This window comes from Amia ocellicauda, chromosome 16, assembly GCF_036373705.1.
Source record: "Amia ocellicauda isolate fAmiCal2 chromosome 16, fAmiCal2.hap1, whole genome shotgun sequence".
In the NCBI taxonomy this organism is placed as follows: domain Eukaryota; kingdom Metazoa; phylum Chordata; class Actinopteri; order Amiiformes; family Amiidae; genus Amia; species Amia ocellicauda.
The window spans coordinates 330,488-350,000 of NC_089865.1; the positions used below are offsets into that span (position 1 = coordinate 330,488).

Sequence of the window (19,513 nt, forward strand, 5' to 3'; positions counted from 1 at the left end):
AGGGCGGGCAGAGGGAAGGCGGGGAGGGACTGTGTAAGAGAGGGGCTGAATGACTCCCCGTCTGTCTCTCTCTCCCTCTCGGAGCCTCGGAGGAGGAGGAGGCGGGGAGGAGGAGGAGGAGGAGGAGGAGGAGGGGGGGGTGTTGGTGCAGCGAGTTCGAGAGTGTGCCGATTGCCATGGCTACGGAGCCGCGCGTCCACGCAGCTGCTTCCAGCGACTCCAGGGAGACGCGGCGAGAAATGCCGGCGCTGCAGATTGTGCGAGATCTCAGGACGTGTTCAGGACCCTGACTAACTAACGCAGCCCCTCAGAAAGCTCGCGCACGTCCTGCTCACGGCCATTGCAGATGCGGTTGCCTTGGTGAGAGTAATCCTGCGCGGTTACACAATGAGTGCTTTCTGCTCAGCCAGCGATGTGCGGCGCTTCTCATGCGCTCCCCTGGCCAGCGCTGCCCGTCTGGCATCGTCAGATCCTCCGTGCCACCGACCCTCCAACACCCATGTGCTCAAAACAGATGTTTCAAGAACAAAACCATGTACATGCGATTTTCGGGCAGGAAAGTCACTTCCTCGGCTCCCAAACGCAACTGTAATGAGTAATGATGGAAACGTCCAGATGACGGGAGAGATCTGAGAGCCGGAGCTGCAGCATGACTCACCGTGGCTGCGCTGGGCTAATGAGCCACGGCATCAGGTGTAATCAATAATAAATCCTAGGCCAGCCAGCGCCTCCGGGCTCCGGCGAAGCGCCATCATCATTAGAAAATGAATGTTAATCACTGGCTTCGCACACTAGGCCTGTGGGAGCGTGACACACTGGCAGGGGAGCGGCGGCACGACGCGGCACCAGTCAATCGACACGCACTCGAGCGCAGGACTGTGAACTAGTCTCCATTGTGGGTCGCCCAGAGAGAAGCGGACCGGTTCGATATGGGAAGCGCTCTGGGGACGGGGTTCATCTCTTCAGCACCATCCTGACCAGAGTCTCTGGCCCCACAGCCCCACCGTGTGGTTACACTGTGTTCTGCAGCAACACGGCTTCTGTGATAAAAGCCGGTCAGTGTGAGGCTCTTGGTAAACGTGGCCCGAGTCCGACACCGTGCGCTCGGCCCTGGCTCCCTCGACACACAGACACCGTGACCTGGCACACGACACACACACAGACACACAGACACACACACACACACAGACACACACACACTCACACACACCGAGGACAGCACTGTCACACAGAGCAGCCCACAGTTCGACACAGACACGTCTGCAGAAGAGAATCTATTTGAGCTCCTGGTCACTAATACAGGCACTGCTTTAACACATTCAACTGATAAAAGATTGGTTCTTTATTTAAAAAAACTACGACTCTGTTTGACAGAATAATATTGTTGAATTTGTGTAAATTGAACTGAAAAGAAACTGATCTCTGAAGTTGTGTTTGTTGTTGTTGTTTTGTTTTCCCACGAGCCAACAGAACCGCGCAGCTCTCTGACAAACAAGTGTTGCTGTTACGGTTATTACCAGTGTAAAGGTGTTCCTGTACCGAGGTCAGTGATTTGGGTTTCGGGATGGTTTTGGATGCTGCCGACACCTCTGTCCCGGCCCGTCTGCTGCACAAAGCCCTCTCTCTCCTCGGTGAAGGAACGGGCCGTCGAGACGAAGCTCTGTGCAGCGAACAACACTGACACTCTGTGAAAAGGCTTCACTAACAACGACACTAACACCACCGCTGCAGACGAGGTCACACCCCTGAGAGGCCCCTCCAAACCGTCTCTGACCAACAAGGCCGGCCGCCGGTGCGAGAGAGCATTCCAAACTCTTCACATGGAGAGTGAGTCCGTGTGAGAACATACTGGCCTCACCGGCCTCACTGCCTCTGCGTCCCTCCGGCTCCAGACGGCCCTCTTCCGCTGTCCTGCAGCCCCATGGGATTCTGGGAAAGGACACAGGTTTCAGGAATCCGAAAAGAACTGAACAATCCAGACCTGGACAGAAAGCAGCGCCGATCCTTGCAGTGTGTGGGGTGGGGTTGGATGTGTGGGTGGGTGTCGTGTGTGGGTGTGTGTTGTGTGTGGGTATCGACAGGAGGCGACGAGGAAGAGCTGCTCCCGTCCCCCCCACTCCTCAGACCCATGTCTGTCCATTCGACCCCCGACCCACCCCCGGGGTACCTCACCTGCGCTCTGAGATCCCAGACGTCAGCGCCAGCGACTGTCAGCTCCCCGAGCAGCGTGCCTGCGCTGTGTGCAGCACTGAGTCCCCCACCGGGGGTGTCCCGGAGAGGGGGCCCGCACCGAGGGGGCAGGCAGGGGGCCACTGCTCTTCCGCCGGGCGCAGGGCCTCCATCTCACACTGCTGCAGGGGAAACGCCCTCCGCTCCCAGGGCTGTGAACACAGAGAGACCCTTCAGTCGGACCTGGTGCCCTGGGTCTGGTGTCGAGGCTGGAAAGTATGGAGCCCCGTTTGTGCCAAAAGTGTTCATCCATCAATTTGGTAGCTCATTCAGAAATTCATCAACTTGGCCGTGCTGCCGGCAGTTTGGCCATGGAGTAGTAAATTCATCCAGGAATCGGTCAGGTAATTTATTAATTTGTCAGATTCGTGCGTTAAAGAATCCATAATTACATACGTCACTTTGTCAACTGTGTAATTAATGAATGTGGCAATTCATTAATATAAACAGACCAAATTCCAAACCAACTGATGAACTTCCAGACAAACAGACCAACTTCCAGACCAGATGAACAGCCGGTCATGCACTGTGCTACCTATTGTTAATTGCCTTAACGATTGATTGATGGTATCAGAGGGTAAATCGAGTGACCCTGCGGCCCGTGTCCTCACTGCCCGGCGCTCAGCGGGGGGGCTCTTACTGTGCGGTCCGGCCAGGCCCAGTCCTCTCGCTCTCCTGGGGGCGGCTCGGTCCGGCCCTCGCAGTCCCAGTCCGGCGGGTTAGCACTCGGGGGGCCGTCTGCGCTCCTGCTGGAGCCCCTGCGGAGACGCCAGAGTCTGGGTGTGAGAGGGTCAGTGAGTGTGAGAGGGTTAGCGAGTGTGAATGAATGTGTTAGAGTGTGTGTGTGTGTGTGTGTGTGTGTGTGTGTGTGTGTGTGTGTGTGTGTGTGTGTGTGTGTGTGTGTGTGTGTGTGTGTGTGTGTGTGTGTGTGTGTGTGTGTGTGTGTGTGAGTGCAGGACACCTGCCTGCTGCTCCTCCTCTGACACCGGTTCTGGTCCCAGAAGCGCCACTTCACTCTCTCCTTCTTCTCACAGATCACATGCCGGCCCAGAAACGCCTCGTCTGACATGTCTTCACACTGAGACGGCAGCAGAGACGCGCTGTGAGCCCGAGGCCATGCACACAACACACACACAACACGCACAACCCTCTGTGTGTCGCCCTGTGATCTCATTCTTCATCGGGGCAGGTGTTTTGTTGATTGACAACAGATCCACTGTCACAACAATCACACAAAAAGGCTCAATGGCAGCTAACTGAGCAGCGATTAACCCAATCAAACACAGCAGAGCGACACAGAATAAACATGTGACCAATCAGCTGAGTATTGACTGGGGAGATGTGGTTTAAGTGGTATAAACCTCTACAAGAGTTCAATTCAACCACAAAGCGCTGATTAAACCCTTACTGTGGTTTGTTTAGGCCTTATTCAATACGTATTCAAGAAGTTGCACTATAAACGCATCTGTCTTTCACCAGTTTATGGAGGAAATATGATTTTCCCTTGAAATACTTCAACACACATGTGCTAATGGTTTAATCTTGGCAGTCTATTGTGGCCAAAAATAGAACAAATCTCTAAATCACACACAGAAACACATTCAACAGGCTACCGTTCGCCTCGCTAGAGTCAGAGCAAGAGTCAGCATCACAGTCCTACCTCCTGCGCGTCGCCCAGCCTCCCCTCCGACGCCTGCATGTCAACAACACGCCAGCTGTGGGTGGAAACGTAACAGTGAGCGGCTTTATAGGGGAGCAGTGTTGAGGGCAGCGTCCTGTCCCGTCCGGCCCATCTGTGCGCCTCACACCACGCTGGGACAGAGCTCACTCGCTCAGAGTTATTTCACGATGAAGGATCCGCAGCAACACGAGGGTGGTTTAGTCGCCGTGACGGGGCACGGGTCCTGTCTTGCGTCTGATCCCCCGTCAGGAGAACATACTGCTGTGAAAGGGCCCTGACTGAGGACGGGTGTTGGGTCTGACTGAGACGTGTGCAGCGGACGCTGCCTGAACACTCCTGCTCTGCTCACACAGCTGCCAGCCTGTTTCCACTGCAGCTACGGTAACATCAGTGTCACACAAACTAATGTCCTGTAAGTAAGTGGTCCTCAATCCCAGTCCTGAGACCCCCAGTCCTGCTGTTTTTTGTTCCAGCTGGGCTCTCAATTACTTCACTACCAGTAGGATACTTAATCTGAGATTCTAAATGATGTTAAACAGTTTTAGAGTTCATGTTCAGTATGAAACTGTAGATGTGACTTGAAATCTCAAGGTTTTCATCAGCTATACAATTTAAAAAGTCAAATGAAGCAAATTCATTCAATTGAGGATCCAATTAAGTCATTGAGAGGTGGGTTGGAATAAAACGAGCGATACTATGATCCTATACTATGCATATAACCACCAAAACCACACAACGCAGTACCTGGGGGTGAGAATGTCCCTGTACTGCAGCCGCTCCACTTTCGCGGGGGCCGCCAGGGCCACGGGGATGACGATGTCGTCGATGTCGTAGAAACAGTCGCTGCGCAGACGCCTCCTGGCCGAGCTCTAGACACCGGCACACGGAACACACGTATGAGTACAACCGCCACTAGATGTCACCGTCTACCTATCTGTACCGGCCTGCTACACACAGCAGCCCCCACTCTGCAGCGTCTCATCCCACCGGTGGAGACGAGGGCAACGTTACTGAACGCCGAGGCTGTGCACCGGGGGCGGGGTACCTGTGCGGCCTGCCGGGATCCCTGCGCGGCTCTGGGTGCAGCGAAGTCCGAGGGGCTGTCGTCAGGAGTGGGGGGGAGGGAATAGGAGGCGTCCATCAGCGGAGACAGGGGCTGATCTTCCTCTGCAACACAGAGACCAAAGGGAGGTCCTCAGCACAACCCACTACCAGACCACGGTGTCCGCACTTCACTATAAATCAACAGGCAGTCTCTTCAATGGGCCCCTCTTTCTGTTTCCAGTGAGTCACGCTCTTGGGAAACTGCCGACTCAAGACTCGGCTCTGACCCGACTGAGGACCCAGAAACATCAGCCTGCCCTTCTGCCTGCTTCGCCTCAGCGCCCCACAGTCCCCCGGTGACTCCCACCCGCGGCAGACCGGACCGAGAGAAGACATCGCCCCCGCCACAGTGTTTCAAAGCCCCTTACCCTCCACTGCCTCGCTGGCACGCCTCCTCTTCTTGGCCCCTCGTCCCAGCGGCCAAGACGTCCCCAGACCGGCGGGAGGTAAATCCCGATGTTCTTCAGCAGGGGTACAATCTGGGAAAAGGTTTTACAGCAGAGAGAGAAACAAGGCAACGTGTCCATGATTGCTCCATCTGCCCTTCTAGATAAAGTCAGGAAGGGAAAAAAATATTATGATTGTTTGAAAAAGGAGAACCGCAAGCTGTGATTATTGCTCTACATGAATACTTCAAAATCATGAAGGTCATCGAGCACATCAACCCAGAGGAGCTTTTCCAGATCAGCAGGGACACACGCACCCGGGGACACAAATGGAAATTGGGCTTCAAGGCATTCAAGACAGAAAACAGGAGACACTTCTTCACACAGAGAGGCATCACAATCTGAACTCCCCAGCGATAAGCCTCTCTCCGCCTGCTTTTGCTTAATGCTACACCTTCTTTACTTCATTTCCCAAACGAGCGCACTGACCACAAACAGCCAAGAGTTTCCAGCGGGCTGAGAGGGACAGGGGACCCCAGAGGACAGAACTGTGAAAAGGTTTCTGCTCCTATCAGACCTGGACCCGCTGACTGTCACCCCAATGCTTTAGTAAACTGGCCAGACTGTGTGGATCGTGCTTTTGTGATTGTGTGAACTGGCTCCTTTACGAACGCTTGGCAAGAAAAGTGCGTACCAGACAGGGCTGCGTCATCTGCCAGCGGATGCCCAGCGCCGGCAAACTCTGGAGAGCTGGCCTCCTCTGACCCGCCCGGATCCGGCAGAACCGGCTGGTTCACCCAGTCTTCACCTTGCAGGACGGTCTGGAGATGGAGAGGAAGAGGGACATCTACAAGACAAACACATCAATAAACAACAACAGGAGCTGAACAGAATATGAAGATGTGAAGACGAATCAGCGGGGGGGTCATTGTAAGCTGTGTGTTTAATCGGCACAGAGCAGCATCATCAATCGCACAGACTGGAGCAGGGCTGTATCAGTGTCTATTATCGACTGCCTTTTCGTCATGAGGGGGTCAGACGTGAAGCCAGTCCAGAGGCCTTACCTGAGGCGAGTGACAAGATGGGGTGCAGCGACGCCTCCAGCTCGGCCGCCATCAGTCCCCCCCTCACGGACCCCCTGGAGCTGGAGGAGCTCAAGCACAGCCCCTGCAACGGCAAAGTCATCCATCAATATCCTGGTTATACTATCATCATCAATAAAGCAAGCTCTGAATTATAGGCTGTTTACAGACTTACGTACACACACACCACCTATAAAAGCAGCAACAGAGAGATTAGAGACTCAGATTCACATCACGGCTCTTTCTCAGGGGGGTCGTAAGGCCTGGTCTCAGTCTTAATCATATTCCACTAGAACTGTGCGAAGATGTCAAATGAAATCAAAGAAACACTTTGGAAACTCATCTTTTATCTTTCTTCCACATTTGAACAATGAATGCCAACCCCTTGAGTCTCAATGAGAGGCAGAACCACTTTGATTTCACAAATCTGTTCCTGAGAGCAAATATGATCCGACACTTTACATCCCAGACCTTCGGGGTTCTGTAGGAACGCGGATTCATTCAGAGACGGGCGAAACCCTGGACATCTCGGTTCCTGCGCTGTGAATTCCCCTGACAGGCGGCTCATACACTCCCGGTGCCCCGGCGGTATCTGCCGAGTGCTCTGCCCGTCCTGTCCCGGATGACTACACAGAACGACACGGTTTTTCCAGAGCTTGAGCGAGTCTGACCGTGGAGGGGAACACATTGCTCACTGCCAGGGCAAAGGGACTATCTGCAGGACGGGGGTGTCGTAGCTCCACCACTGAGTGCCTTCTGGCAAATAAGACAAAGCGTTTCCTCTTCATGTCTCACAGAACTGGAATTCACCAGGATCTCTTCATTTCGGAGTGGGGACGTCCCAGACTCTCTCTAGCGCAGCAGTTGCATTCAAAGCACCAAGTCTGAACTCAGATCCAATACAAGTCTTCCTGCCCCTCCAGACACATTCTCTTCATGAATGGAATTAATAATAAGTTCAAACAATCCCACAGGTCCATATTTCTCTACATGTCACTCATGACCAGTACATGCACACTGCTAGGGGTTTTATATCTGTGGCAAGTCTAAAGAAGAGCTTTTTATACGTGCGTTAACTTCAATTCCTTCATTTAGATGTTTAAGAACATAAGAACATGAGACAGAGTCCAATCGAGAGGAGGCCATTCACCCCATCGCGCTCGTTTGGTGTCCATTAATATCTAAGTGATCAAGGATCCTATCCAGTCTGTTTTTGAATGTTCCCAAATTGTCTCTTCAACCACATCACTGGGGAGTTTGTTCAGATTGTGACGCCTCTCTGTGTGAAGAAGTGTCTCCTGTTTTCTGTCTTGAATGCCCTGAAGCCCAATTTCCATTTTAAGTTTAAGAGTAGGCCAGTCGATTGCCTGTATTTTATTTATTTATTAATTTCCAGTTGTTCGTCCCAATCCTCTTCTCTGTTCATAAAGGCAAAACATTTGCCTTCGTGATCCCTGAGGAATTCAGCTTAGGTAAACTAACAATTAACAGAGTCTGGGCAGAGGGCAGTCAGGTGGAAGGAAACGCTGCCCACACAGCTCAACACGCCTGCAGGGGACCTGGCGCCGTGCCCACATTCTTCACACGCAGCCCCGACACGGAGAGGTGCGGCGGGGAGGTAGCAGGACCCGTTCCTCAGCAGGAGAGCCCCAGACAGTTTAACACGTCTTAAGCCCCTCAGCCACATATCGCTCCAGTTTAAATAACTAATCTGCATAAATGTTCATGCGTTAAACACGTTCATGTATTAGTTAACTTTTAATGTAGACATTTCTGATGAAGTTCTTAGATTCGTGTATGTCTTGAGAGGGAAGAGACAGGTAAACCAGGGCTGATGTGTGCGATGTGTCTGTTGCGTGACCTTTGTTGTGATGTGTGTGTGTAAATGGTTGGTCTGTAGCGTGTTCACTAGCAGGGCCGGAGACGTCTGCAGCGTTCGTACCTGGCGAGGCACGTCCAGCACAAAGAGGCGGCGCTTGAGGTAGGTGCGCAGAGGCCGCGTCCTCGCCGACACGCACGCATGGCTCACGTGCGGGGCCTTTGCACTCTTCTTACAGACCCTCCTCTTCTTCGCTGGGTGCTCAGGGGCCACACGTGTGCCGCCACGGAAGAACACGTCTCCGCCTCCCAGTTCACTGCAAAATTCAACAAAGGCCTGATTGATATAGGTCCGTTTCATTCACAAAAAGAGAAGCGAAGACAGCAATCAAATAATGGAGCAACAAGTGGAAATGAAATCATCTCGTCTCTAACGCCTTCACTGCACTCAGTCCGGCGAATGAGGCTTGGGAACGAAATGCTGTCTCACTCAGGGTCTACAGTGGCTGGCCCTACAGTCCGGTGCCAGGAACAGCGGGCACAGAGGGGGCTTCATACCACAGGGCTGTTACTGCAGCAACTCGCCACAGAAAGTGCAAACTCTGAGAGGGACTCGGGACTGCATCGCAACCAGCGCAGCTCACAATCACGAGGCAGGAACACAAACCAGGGGACAGAATCACTGCGGGATAGTGTTACATCTCTTTAAGCGTAGAAAAGACGCGTTCAGTGTCAGACGTAGGGGTGCCATAGGAGCATTAATGCAATTCTGAGTAATTCATTACGTAATAAAATACGTTTAAAAGTGTGTGTCTGTGTCTAGATACCATTTGACTTTTTTAATTCCCAGAAATGACTTTTAAATCAAGATGGCACACTAGAACAGAGATCTGAGCGCCATCTTGTCCTCCGAACCCTTCAGCTCTTTTTGATCTCGGCTGCTTTAATCCGGGCACTGAAACAGCGATGTTTAAATTGCCTGGGAACTTCAGAGCGCCGTATCACAGTGGTTCAACAGGCACCACAACTTCACAATCTCTCTAATATTCTTGGTTACAGGATGCGGGCGGATTTATCCGGTCTCCTGCTAAGATCAATGGAGGAACGCCGACCTTTCTTAAATTAGTTTTCCTTGCTTACGCTACCAGGAGTCACTCGACTGGCTCAATAAAGTCGCCCTCCTGGGCAGGAAATGAACGCTGTCTGCACAAAGATCCCAGGAGAGCAATCCTACCATTTCTGTGCTGCCCTTCAAAAGTAACACAACGTGGGGTTTATCATTCGCACAGTTTTATGTGTACACAATCCATTTTACGCCCGTATTTATACTCAGTTGTAAGGTGCTGTTAGTACTGTGAGAGGATGGTTTTGTGAGGTAGGACTGCATTAATCTGTCCTCCCCACAGCCAAAGTGATGATTTACCCAAAACCACAACAAGGAAGAAGAAAAGGCAAGAACAATAGCCATCTCTTCGCTTGTCTGGGCTCTGACAGAAACCAGTCTTACAGCAGGCTTAGTGCTTCGGTTGTTGAGGACATAATGTTGGTAGGGAATGGTTTTATTTCACTGGGCAGCACTAGAGCTGTATTTCTGCTGCAGTAATTGCACAGAGAAGCACCCACCCCCCGGGTCTGTACCTGCGAGGGCCCGCCTCGGCCGGTCCTTTCCATTTACAGGGCTTTGAGAGCGGAGAGGAGGAGGGCGAGAAACCGAAGGGAGGCATCAGGCTGTTGACGATTTCTGTTAGCTGGGCGCTCTGGTGGCAGAGACAGCACAAGAACACGGAATTATGTCAATATTAGATTTACAGTTGGCATTATTCAAAAGTAAATATTTCATTGATATTGTTAAAGCAATATTGTTTTATATAGTTGTATATCTGAAAAGCAAACTGCTGAAGCGTTTTCATCACAGCACATTTCAATACCGAACATTACGATCCAGGAGAGAGATTGTGGCTCGATGTTGTTGTTCAGCTCTGCCTGGGTGGTCCTCCGCACCGATCCCCGCCCACAGGCAGACCTCTCAATGGTGGAAAACCCACTTTCAGCTGAACAAGAACAGCTGTGATTGGATGTCAGCCAACGAACAATAAAAAACAACAACGCCAACACTGACACACCGTGCCCGTCCTCTCCGCCGCGGCTCACCTGTCTCTCGATGTTTCTCAGAAGGAGAGTCGGGCTGCTCGGCTCCATTTCATAATCTCGCTCTGAGGACCAATCCTTTGGCCCGGCAGGGGTCCGGTTGTCTCTGGCAGCGCGGGGCAGACCTGGGCTTTCTGTCAACAGCATCTGCTGAACCAGCCTGTCAGTTAGGGGCTGCGAATCAGCCAGAATGACTCTCCCCTGGAGAAAAACATTCACAGACAGGTCAAGAAACACAGCGCTGGACCTCTCTGCACAACACTCACAGAGGAGGTGGTTGAGACGCAAATAAAACACACAAACGTAATAGTTAGTAGAAGATATTTTCCTCGGTGACACATTGGTGAGATTTTACAGAATAATGTGTATAAAGTGTCTGCAAGAAACAGCCCTCCCATGCAAGGATGCTGTTTCTGAGAGACACCCATCCTACACGGTTGATTATGTCAATCACACTGACAACAGCGAGTCAAAACAAGGAGGACACAAATGGTGTGAGTAACTAACCATGTATTACTATCCTGAGACACTGAGAAACTGTACAATCTGTGTATCGAACAAAAGGCGTTTCGTAAAACCTCCTAGTAAATCATTCCATATTAATCACAGGTTAGAAATTGGAAACAAAGTGACTGTAAATGAATAGTTATCTTCCAGCGTCAGTGCTCTCGCAGTAAAAGGTGAAAGGTCATGAGAAATACCGCTCTTCCATGCAGTACCTTTGTGGAGTGCAGGTGTCTGTGGAGGTCAGTGAGCTGCTGGATTTTAAATTCCAGCTCAGACACCCGGGCCTGAAGCCACGTCCAGCGGCTGCCGATCTCTGCCCTGTCTGTCAGCCATCTCCATTCGCAACCGCGAGGACTGTGGAAAGAAAATGGCAGAAAGGGACTAACAATATAACTGCATTGGGAAAATGACTTTGTACAACCCGCTGAATAACCATAATCACACAAAATTGCAATTACAAATGAAGAGAGCTAGACGTGGGCACAGGAGAGCTGTCTATGATTACCGGCAGGGACACGAGGCCGGGGCACCGATTGAGGGACCGAGGAGTGACAATGCGCGCTGCCGGAGGAGCATAAAGACATAATGTGGGGAATATTTTATTGCAATTACTGCGGTGATTGCTAATGTTTCACATCAAACATGCTCATGCGGTCGGCGGCCTCTGTCTCAGCAGCCAGTCGGAGAGCAATCATGCAGTGCAGGGCCAAGCCAGGTAATTAGAAACCCCCTATCCTCTGCTCTCATCCCCCTCTCCTCTTCTCTCCCTCGAAGATTGTCAGGATTACAGTCCCAATTACAGCCCTATTCTCCTGTGCTGCTACAGAACACAAAACGCGCCACGTTGGTTTTAAACAACCAAAAATCAGTGGCTTCTGAGCGAAGAATGATTCAGCGGTGATGCTGAAATATTCTCACCAGAATGAGGGAGTCCAGTATTGCACAGTATTCCTTCTGTACAAGTTTGGCTTAGAAGATTATTGTGGAAAACTGTAATAATGCAGGATCTCAGCTTAACATCTAATACATTTCACACAAAGTCTAATTCAATATTTTGTTATATATATATGAATAAGTACATCAAAGCTACCAAGACCAGGGTGAGGAAAAGACAGACTTGGTCCTTGGTGTTGAAGTTATTAAGACATTTATTTTCGAAAGGGCCATCTCAGGCTTACGATGTCATTAATCAGAGCTCAAATCACTGGCAGCACATCTCGTTTGTGTCCGAGATGGAGAGCTCTTCGATGTGTACAATGTCAAGAAAGACAAACCTCCACGTTGTGCGGAGACAAAAGAGGAAAGCGTTTGCCATTTCCAGAACATGAGAGGAGAGCACTTATCATCAGCAGATCTCCGGCAGCACTGACATTTTCTCTGCTGTCATTTCCAGAGCGAGTCAATTTACATTTAAATGAGCCTTTAGCCTCAATGAACGTGGATTGTGCCGACTCTTTACATTTTCAATTGGTTACCCTTCTTAGTTATGAGGCTGTGATCAGGCACAATGGAAATTACCAGCTCTGTGTTTGATATTGGGAATAAACCTTTTCTAATCGTCCATGACTGGCATAAATTACAATAATTATCAAAGAGACACAAATTAATTAAAAAAAACACAAAGATTTTTTTGTGAAGGATTTTTCCCACAATATAATGTTCTGCTTTGACGTTTAGCTCAATTATCCTTTGAAATAAACAACAGCATCATTTAGTTAACAGGGCTGGTGCCCTCGCTGCGTTGCTGGCTGTAGTGTTGTTTCTCTCTGTCTCGCCGAGGAGCTGCAGGCGAGTTTCGCTCTGTGCTAAAGCCCTCGTCTCCGTTTGTCAGACTGAATCCTCATCTGTTTTCAAGTCGAATGTGAAGATCTGCAGTAGGGCTTTCTCTCGGGTTTATTACCACTCCTTGTCTGAATGGTTCTGTGTTGCCTGGAGGGGATGATTTACCACAAAGCTGTAAACCTATTGTCCTGCATTCTTCGCTTTCAAAGAGACGGCAAAACACCACAAAAGCACACTCTCAAATGTGCAAAGAAAACGATACGGTTATTAATTAGCCTGTAACAGCAGGAAGAGGGAAGAAGCCCAGACAATATATTCATCGAAACACACAAGACAAAAGCCCATAACTTTGCCATATTCTGAAAAACTCAGGCAAACAGCATAATGCAATTTTCCAGAAGATTTAACAAAGTAATAGAGAAGGACGTGTAAGAAGGAATGTGAATAAAAGCAACACGTTCAGTCCAGCTGCATGTCCACTTAAATATGATTCATTCACAGCTAATTGACTCCTAATTGTTACCAAAGGAAGCCCTTTATTCAGAGGTTGTGGAGGTAATTAAATCATGGAAGAGATCGCCTCTCTGATGTTTAAAGTGTTAAAGGCAGTTACTCATTATGCATCTTAAAAGCACTATTTCTGACACACTGCACTGCTCAGTCCTGTCACTATCTTTACACCTCCTGGTTTACAGAGAAGCCACCTCTCCTCTATTCGTGCTTTAGTTGTCAAAGCACTTTATTTAGATATTTAGTTTTTCACAGGAAGGCAGTGCTCAGAGTTGGGCTCCTCCAGCGCAGATCAATGATTGGTAAACGGTGGTGTTTCCATGGCGTTCGGCCGCGACCTCGGGAATGCCGTGAGCCTTCCCCCCCACACACACGGAAAGGTTATCGGCCGGAGAGGGATCTGTGAAACCAGCCGCTGTGAAAAGGAGCAGCCCGTGTCTCTGAGAGGAGACAGCGGGAGTGAATGATGCTGCCGGGCTTTATTTCCTCCTGGTGGGAAACACTGGTGCTTTTATTAGCAGACGCTGAGCACTGTCAATCACATTGCTATTCTGGGTCACATCATAATCAAAGACAGTTTTATGCAGTATCTTATACTACCAGAGTTTTATTGGTGAAAGATTAGTTCACTTTCACTTGATTTATAAGGGGCCTCACACTGCCCACAATTACAATTACACAACAGACACAGCCCTCTGTTTTTCAGTGCAATGCTCCTTCCCTAGTTTGGTCACTAATGTTTAATAAACTCACTACTAAACAACAACTCCTATGTGTCAGAACAGCTCCTGTCACACACGGCCTGTTGCTTTGAAAATACTTTGTATCCTAAACATACAAATCAAGATCTAGTCTTACATCTGCTGCTGCATAATTCCCTGAACTTCCTCTCACCCTGAGACACACACACTGGATCTCATGAACACGTTTACATGAGGGAACATTCACACTCTTCATAACAATCAACTGGAAGAAGCAACGCATGAGAAAGACCTAGGAGTCTACGTGGACTGCTCACTCTCCCCATCCAAACAATGTGGGGAAGCAATAAAAAAGGCAAACAGAATGTTAGGGTATATTGTCAAAAGTGTAGAATTTAAAACATGAAGGGCATCCTTGATCACTTAGTTATTAATGGACACCAAATGAGCACGATGGGGCCAATGGGCTCCTCTCGATTGGACACTGTCTTATGTTCTTATGCTCTTAATGTTCAATGAAACCGAATGCTATTATTTCTTTTAAATAAAAAGATGAAAGGGAGCCATCTGCCCTGCATTCAAGTCAGTCAGAGCTTTACTGCACTAGTTGTGTTTTAACTCCCATTGCACGCTTGATGCACCAGCAACACTTTTCCTCACTGCTGTGCTTTCGCTGCTGCTGCTGCTTCCAGCCCGGCGCAATTAACAAGAAATACCAGGAATATTTCCAGAGCAGCGCAGCTCTTCAGCACACCCACACGCAGGAAACACAGACGCAGAGAGCTGTGAGGCAGGAGGCAGAGACACGGGCTGTGCCACATAAACAAACAGCGCTAGACGCAAGCTCAAACTCACAGCGTTGTTTCAAGCGACACACTGTCTCCTAATGAGAGATGTGAAAGTTGTGGGGTAATGTTGTCACTCTGCCTCACAACCTGTGCAAAGCCCCTGCCTGCTCTGAGACGCGACTTCATGGGCAGAATAAAACAGGACCACAGACAGAAGACGGCCGAGGTTTAATTCTGCAAATATGCTGAGCCCAGGCCTGTGCTGTGTGAGTAAACCCTGAGCAGGTCCCCACACGCCCTGCTCTCCCTGGCACAGACACCACTGCGCTGCTTCACATCTTGGGCTGCACGGAATTGTTTTGGTCTTTCTTCAGTTTTTCAAACAAAGGAAAGTCCCCAAAAAGAAAAAGATTACCCACGTCCAGCGCCAAAACATTACCAGACCCGCTCTGTCCGTACCTCCGACACACAGTTGCTCTTTTGTCCTGTGTGCGTGCTTTACTGTCGGGGTTTGAAATTACAAAGCCACTTGCACTGCAAACAAACGCCACGGCATTCCAGGACGCGGGGTTCAGTAACCGGGCAATGGTTGGTATCCAGGGTCCCGGCAGGCGCAGACATCTCTCCAGCGGTATTAGAGAGCTGTCCGTTTGCTTAAGGATTGTGTCTTTAACGTGCTTTTAAAGGCTGTGAAGCTAAAACCCCTGATAGAGACAGAAGCAGCGCTAAAGATGGCGTCTCACCAGTGGTGTTAAATCAGCTTATACAGTACACTCTTCTCGGCAGCCACACTAAGACAACACGAACTAAACCCAGGAGGTCAAGGAGTCGGTCAGGTCCAATGTGGACAGGAGCAGGCATTCTCATGAGGGGAAACTCGTTCTCTGGGATTATTTCCCCTGCACGAGAAGATGAGAAGCGAAGTGGGGTCTGGACAGCCAGAGCAGGAGCTCAGCTCTAACGATCACACGCACAGGAGGCGATAAGAATCCGGCAGGAATGCTTGGCACGTCTCCTCCCGCTCCCCAGCTGGAAAAAGGGAGTGAAGGCCTGGAGGTTTCCTAGAGCTGCTTTCCAAGCTAAACATCCAAAGCCCTGCGCGGAGAGAGGGCGGGGTTTTCCTCACCACATGGCAGTGTTTCCACAGGCCTGTGCTGCGGCCCCCCACCCCCACTGACACAGCCATGGCTCAGCTGTGCCGCTCTCCCATTTCATAACCTGCTTGTAACGATCGTGTCTTGTCTTATATCATTTCTGTGTCCAGCCTGAGCCGCAGAAAGCCCCCATTCCCTCCCTACCCTCCCAGCCCTCTGTCCGGCTGCCCTGCTCCTCTGTCCGGCTGTGAGACGTTCAATGTGCCGCTCACAGTCCCAGAGAGATCGTTTCTGCAACGCTGTAACACTGAAAGTGACTTCCGTGTAAATCAAATCGATCTTATCTGACGGGTTGCTGCTATTTTCAAAGCTTGGCTGAGCGGCGCCGAGATAAAAAGAGGGCTCTGTATGAAAATACACGTTTTTGATACTGGAGTAAAAAGCGGGAAGGCGAAGGTGCTTTTTTTAACGCTTAATCATTGGAGCTTGAATCAAACCCCCGTCTGTCTTTGAAGAGGCAGTCGAGGAGGGAAGGCGGCCGCGCTGTGGCGATGACTCTTCAGTGGATAACCTTGCGCAACACCCTGGTCACCCAGAGCACAGACAGCCTGCTTTGTTCTCAAACTTGAAAGAGGAGGACAAAATAAATCCACTGATATCTTATCAAAAGAGATGCCCTTCAAACAAGCGGATTTCTGTTCAGCTTGCGGTGCTGTCTTCATTCTTAGAGCGAACAGCTGGGGTTGGATAAAGTTACGTCCAACGATGTTTACCTCACAGATAACATGATGCTGTGCTACTGATCCAATAAAAACTGCATATATAGTATCTGTTAAAGTCTGAAGACTATCGTTAAAGATCACAAACATGAACTGCAACTGCATTATAAGTTAGTGACACTTCAGTCAACAATGTGAGCCTTTCCACTCGATGCCACGCCTGCTTCCTGTAGAACAAATGTTCTTTCTTTGGTACTGTAGAGAAGTGCTTTTCAAACCGGTACCCCCCTGCCCTGCTGGTTTTTGTTGCAACCAGTCTTAATTGAATCCTTAATTGAACTAACACAGTTTGAAAACCACTGCTGTAGAGCATTGATCAGCCTGTCACCCACCTGCAGAAGTAATCTGTCTGGAAAACTCCTGCTACAAGTGTCTGGGGCGCCTCACTTACACACTCCCTAAATGCTGAGAGTAACTGCCCAATGGCAAGACAAAGCCATACACAACCAAATACCCTAAACCTTACATGATAACCCAGACAGGGCCCTGTCAGAAGCCCACTTTCAGAAACCCAAGCTGTGGACGGTACATTTATTTTCTTTACTAGTTACTTACACTGGCACCGTCTCTGCCCCCGGCTTCAGGTCTGGGTCCCACTCTTCATCTGAGCTGCTGTCCGTGGCGTCTGGGTCCAGCATCTCGGTGACCCCCGACAGCGCTGCTCTGGCACAGCGGGCGAACTTGCGGACCTCTGACACGCAGCCGGAGAACATGGCCGGCTTCGGCTCGGCGTGGGGGCGGCCGATGCCTGCGCACAGACCCGTCTCTGCCTCAGACAGATCAAAGGAGCTCCTATCCACAGGGCTACAAGTGCGCTCAGCGGCAGGCGGGCTCGTTGTGAAGTGATGCTCTCGCAGCGCTTCAAGCTGTTTACTGCAGTGCTGCGCTACGTGCTCCCCGAGAAGAGTCTGCAGGCGTTTCTGTATCTCGCCGGCGCGACTTACCAGAGTCCGGTGTTTGGTGAGGCACTGACACAGCTGGCCGTTAGCTCTGGCTTCCTCCCCAGCTGCGCGGCCGGTGAGCAGTAGACTGCCGGGCTCACACAGATCCCAGGGCGGGGCAGGGGAGCCGGTTCTGGCCGTGCTGCTGCGCAAGGCCCTCGCCAGAGACCCGTTTATTTTGGTCGGCGTCAGGATATCATTATCTGCTTGATCCCCGGCTGACGAGTCGCTGTCGCTCAGCCTGTTCACCGGGTTCACCACACCCTCAGCGCCGGACCTCGCGCCACTGCCGGGGCGGGGGCTCGGCTTCTCACCGCACTCCGCCTCGCCCTTTCGCTTGCGTTCGGATATCGAGAGGAGGAAAACGCCAGAATGGTTGAAGAGATCCTTGTGGGGGCCTCTGGGCCAGGCCGGCGCTGGGGTTTTTGCCACACTGCGGTTTGTGTTGAGCGAGAGGATATTTAACAGAGAGCTGGAGCTTGAGAGCACCGATTTGTAAAGCCCGGGGGCCGGTGCCACAGGGGAGACATAGGCAGCGTCCTCCAGCCCCGCAGCCTCCTGGGAACACACGGCCGAGGAGCGCAGGAAGCTGCGGTCGAGCCAGGCGGACTGTGCGGTGCCATCCCCCGCCGGCTTCGGCTGGGCGTCCGGCTCTTTCCCCAGCATGGCGGAGTCGGCGTTGATGGTGCTAGAGGGCAGCGGAGACGACAAGTGGACCCCGTGTCCGTCGGTGGCCGTCTCCGTCAGCGCCGGAGCCATGCTCTCTGTCCCGTGTCCTCAGCGTGCGCCCGGAGCTGCCCACACGTCTGCATGCACAGCGCTCTTCAAAAAAGAATATCCAGATCAATCAAACAGCCTCATTGATAAGCTGTAAATAGGCTTTAGTGTTCCAATTACTTACACTGCTCTGCAAATAAGTGGTTTACAAGCATTAACACACAACTCATGGAAGACACAACAATCTAGATTTGATTCAGCGTTACTAACAGTCTTTTGCTTCAAGGTTTTGTTTTTGCTGCGTTTGGTACAGTGTTGGCTCATATGTGTTTTGTAATGTCTTGTGGAAGCCAAGCATGCAGTCTCATCTAGTCTTTTTAACATAAAACAGATCTATTCGTTTTCTAATGAAATAGTGAGTCTCGCCTTGACACGTTTCTGTCCTGCAGTGTAGTGTCACACCCTGGCTGTCCTCAGTGCACACTTCAGACACATGTTGCACGTCCTCAGATCTCCCGTGAAGGACAGTAAGGTGTTTTTGTTTTTCACTTCTCTTGAAAAGCCAAGTGCAGCTGGGTCGGACTCCAGCTGATGAGAATGTGCTGCGTGGAGCTGCATGACCTCACAGCCACCTGCTGTCTGAGTCAGAGCGGAGCGGGGGGTCTGCTGGAGACTGCAGGGGCTGGAGGAGATCGAAAAGTAGCACGATTTTTGGGGAGAAGCTAAACCACTGCAAATCTCGAAGACACCATTTCTACAAACAGCGCTTTGTTTAAGCCATTCTTTCGCCAAATCCGTGCCGACACTTCTGGGACTGCCGCTTGACAACTTCTACACCCTGGATTCACGATTCAGCAGACAGTGGATCCTGCCAACATGACCGTTCCCACCGGCCTGCTTTCACAACCCAGACAGGCTCCTCGAGTGGATCATTGAAGAGAGCGTCTGCCAAGTCTATAGAGATTCGTACGACTGTGATTGAGCCGACGGCGCTGGGAATTTGATTAACTCAGTCCCAATAACGCTGTGGCTGTGTTCAGTAGCAGTTTCAGTTCTATATTATACAAGAAATTGATCATTTTCCAATAAAACAAAACAAAAACACACAACAGGCCCTGACAGGCCCCCAGATGAGCGAGCATGTTGGGGCGTCCTTCTGTTGCGTTCAGATCTAATCTCCCTCAGCATCACCAGACAATAGCAGCTCCCAGGACAGTGCCCCCCAGGAACAGAGCGCTTTTGGGAC

General features: G+C 50.7%; 1 protein-coding gene across 1 annotated transcript in view; it reads right to left on the minus strand.

The window, feature by feature from the left end:
* Nucleotides 1–1,318: 1,318 nt before the first annotated feature.
* kansl1l (KAT8 regulatory NSL complex subunit 1-like) overlaps nucleotides 1,319–19,513 on the minus strand; it is a 19,268-nt gene continuing 1,073 nt past the window's right edge. The window contains exons 2-16 of the mRNA XM_066688018.1: nucleotides 17,165–18,372; nucleotides 11,168–11,309; nucleotides 10,452–10,649; nucleotides 9,939–10,057; nucleotides 8,425–8,617; nucleotides 6,465–6,567; nucleotides 6,095–6,247; nucleotides 5,383–5,493; nucleotides 4,956–5,077; nucleotides 4,655–4,779; nucleotides 3,890–3,944; nucleotides 3,195–3,307; nucleotides 2,870–2,987; nucleotides 2,173–2,381; nucleotides 1,319–1,929 (exon numbers count right to left, since the gene is read on the minus strand). Coding sequence (XP_066544115.1) covers nucleotides 2,211–2,381; nucleotides 2,870–2,987; nucleotides 3,195–3,307; nucleotides 3,890–3,944; nucleotides 4,655–4,779; nucleotides 4,956–5,077; nucleotides 5,383–5,493; nucleotides 6,095–6,247; nucleotides 6,465–6,567; nucleotides 8,425–8,617; nucleotides 9,939–10,057; nucleotides 10,452–10,649; nucleotides 11,168–11,309; nucleotides 17,165–18,309 — 2,868 coding nt within the window. The 5' untranslated portion in view covers nucleotides 18,310–18,372 and the 3' untranslated portion in view covers nucleotides 1,319–1,929; nucleotides 2,173–2,210. The remainder of the gene's footprint in view (nucleotides 1,930–2,172; nucleotides 2,382–2,869; nucleotides 2,988–3,194; nucleotides 3,308–3,889; nucleotides 3,945–4,654; nucleotides 4,780–4,955; nucleotides 5,078–5,382; nucleotides 5,494–6,094; nucleotides 6,248–6,464; nucleotides 6,568–8,424; nucleotides 8,618–9,938; nucleotides 10,058–10,451; nucleotides 10,650–11,167; nucleotides 11,310–17,164; nucleotides 18,373–19,513) is intronic.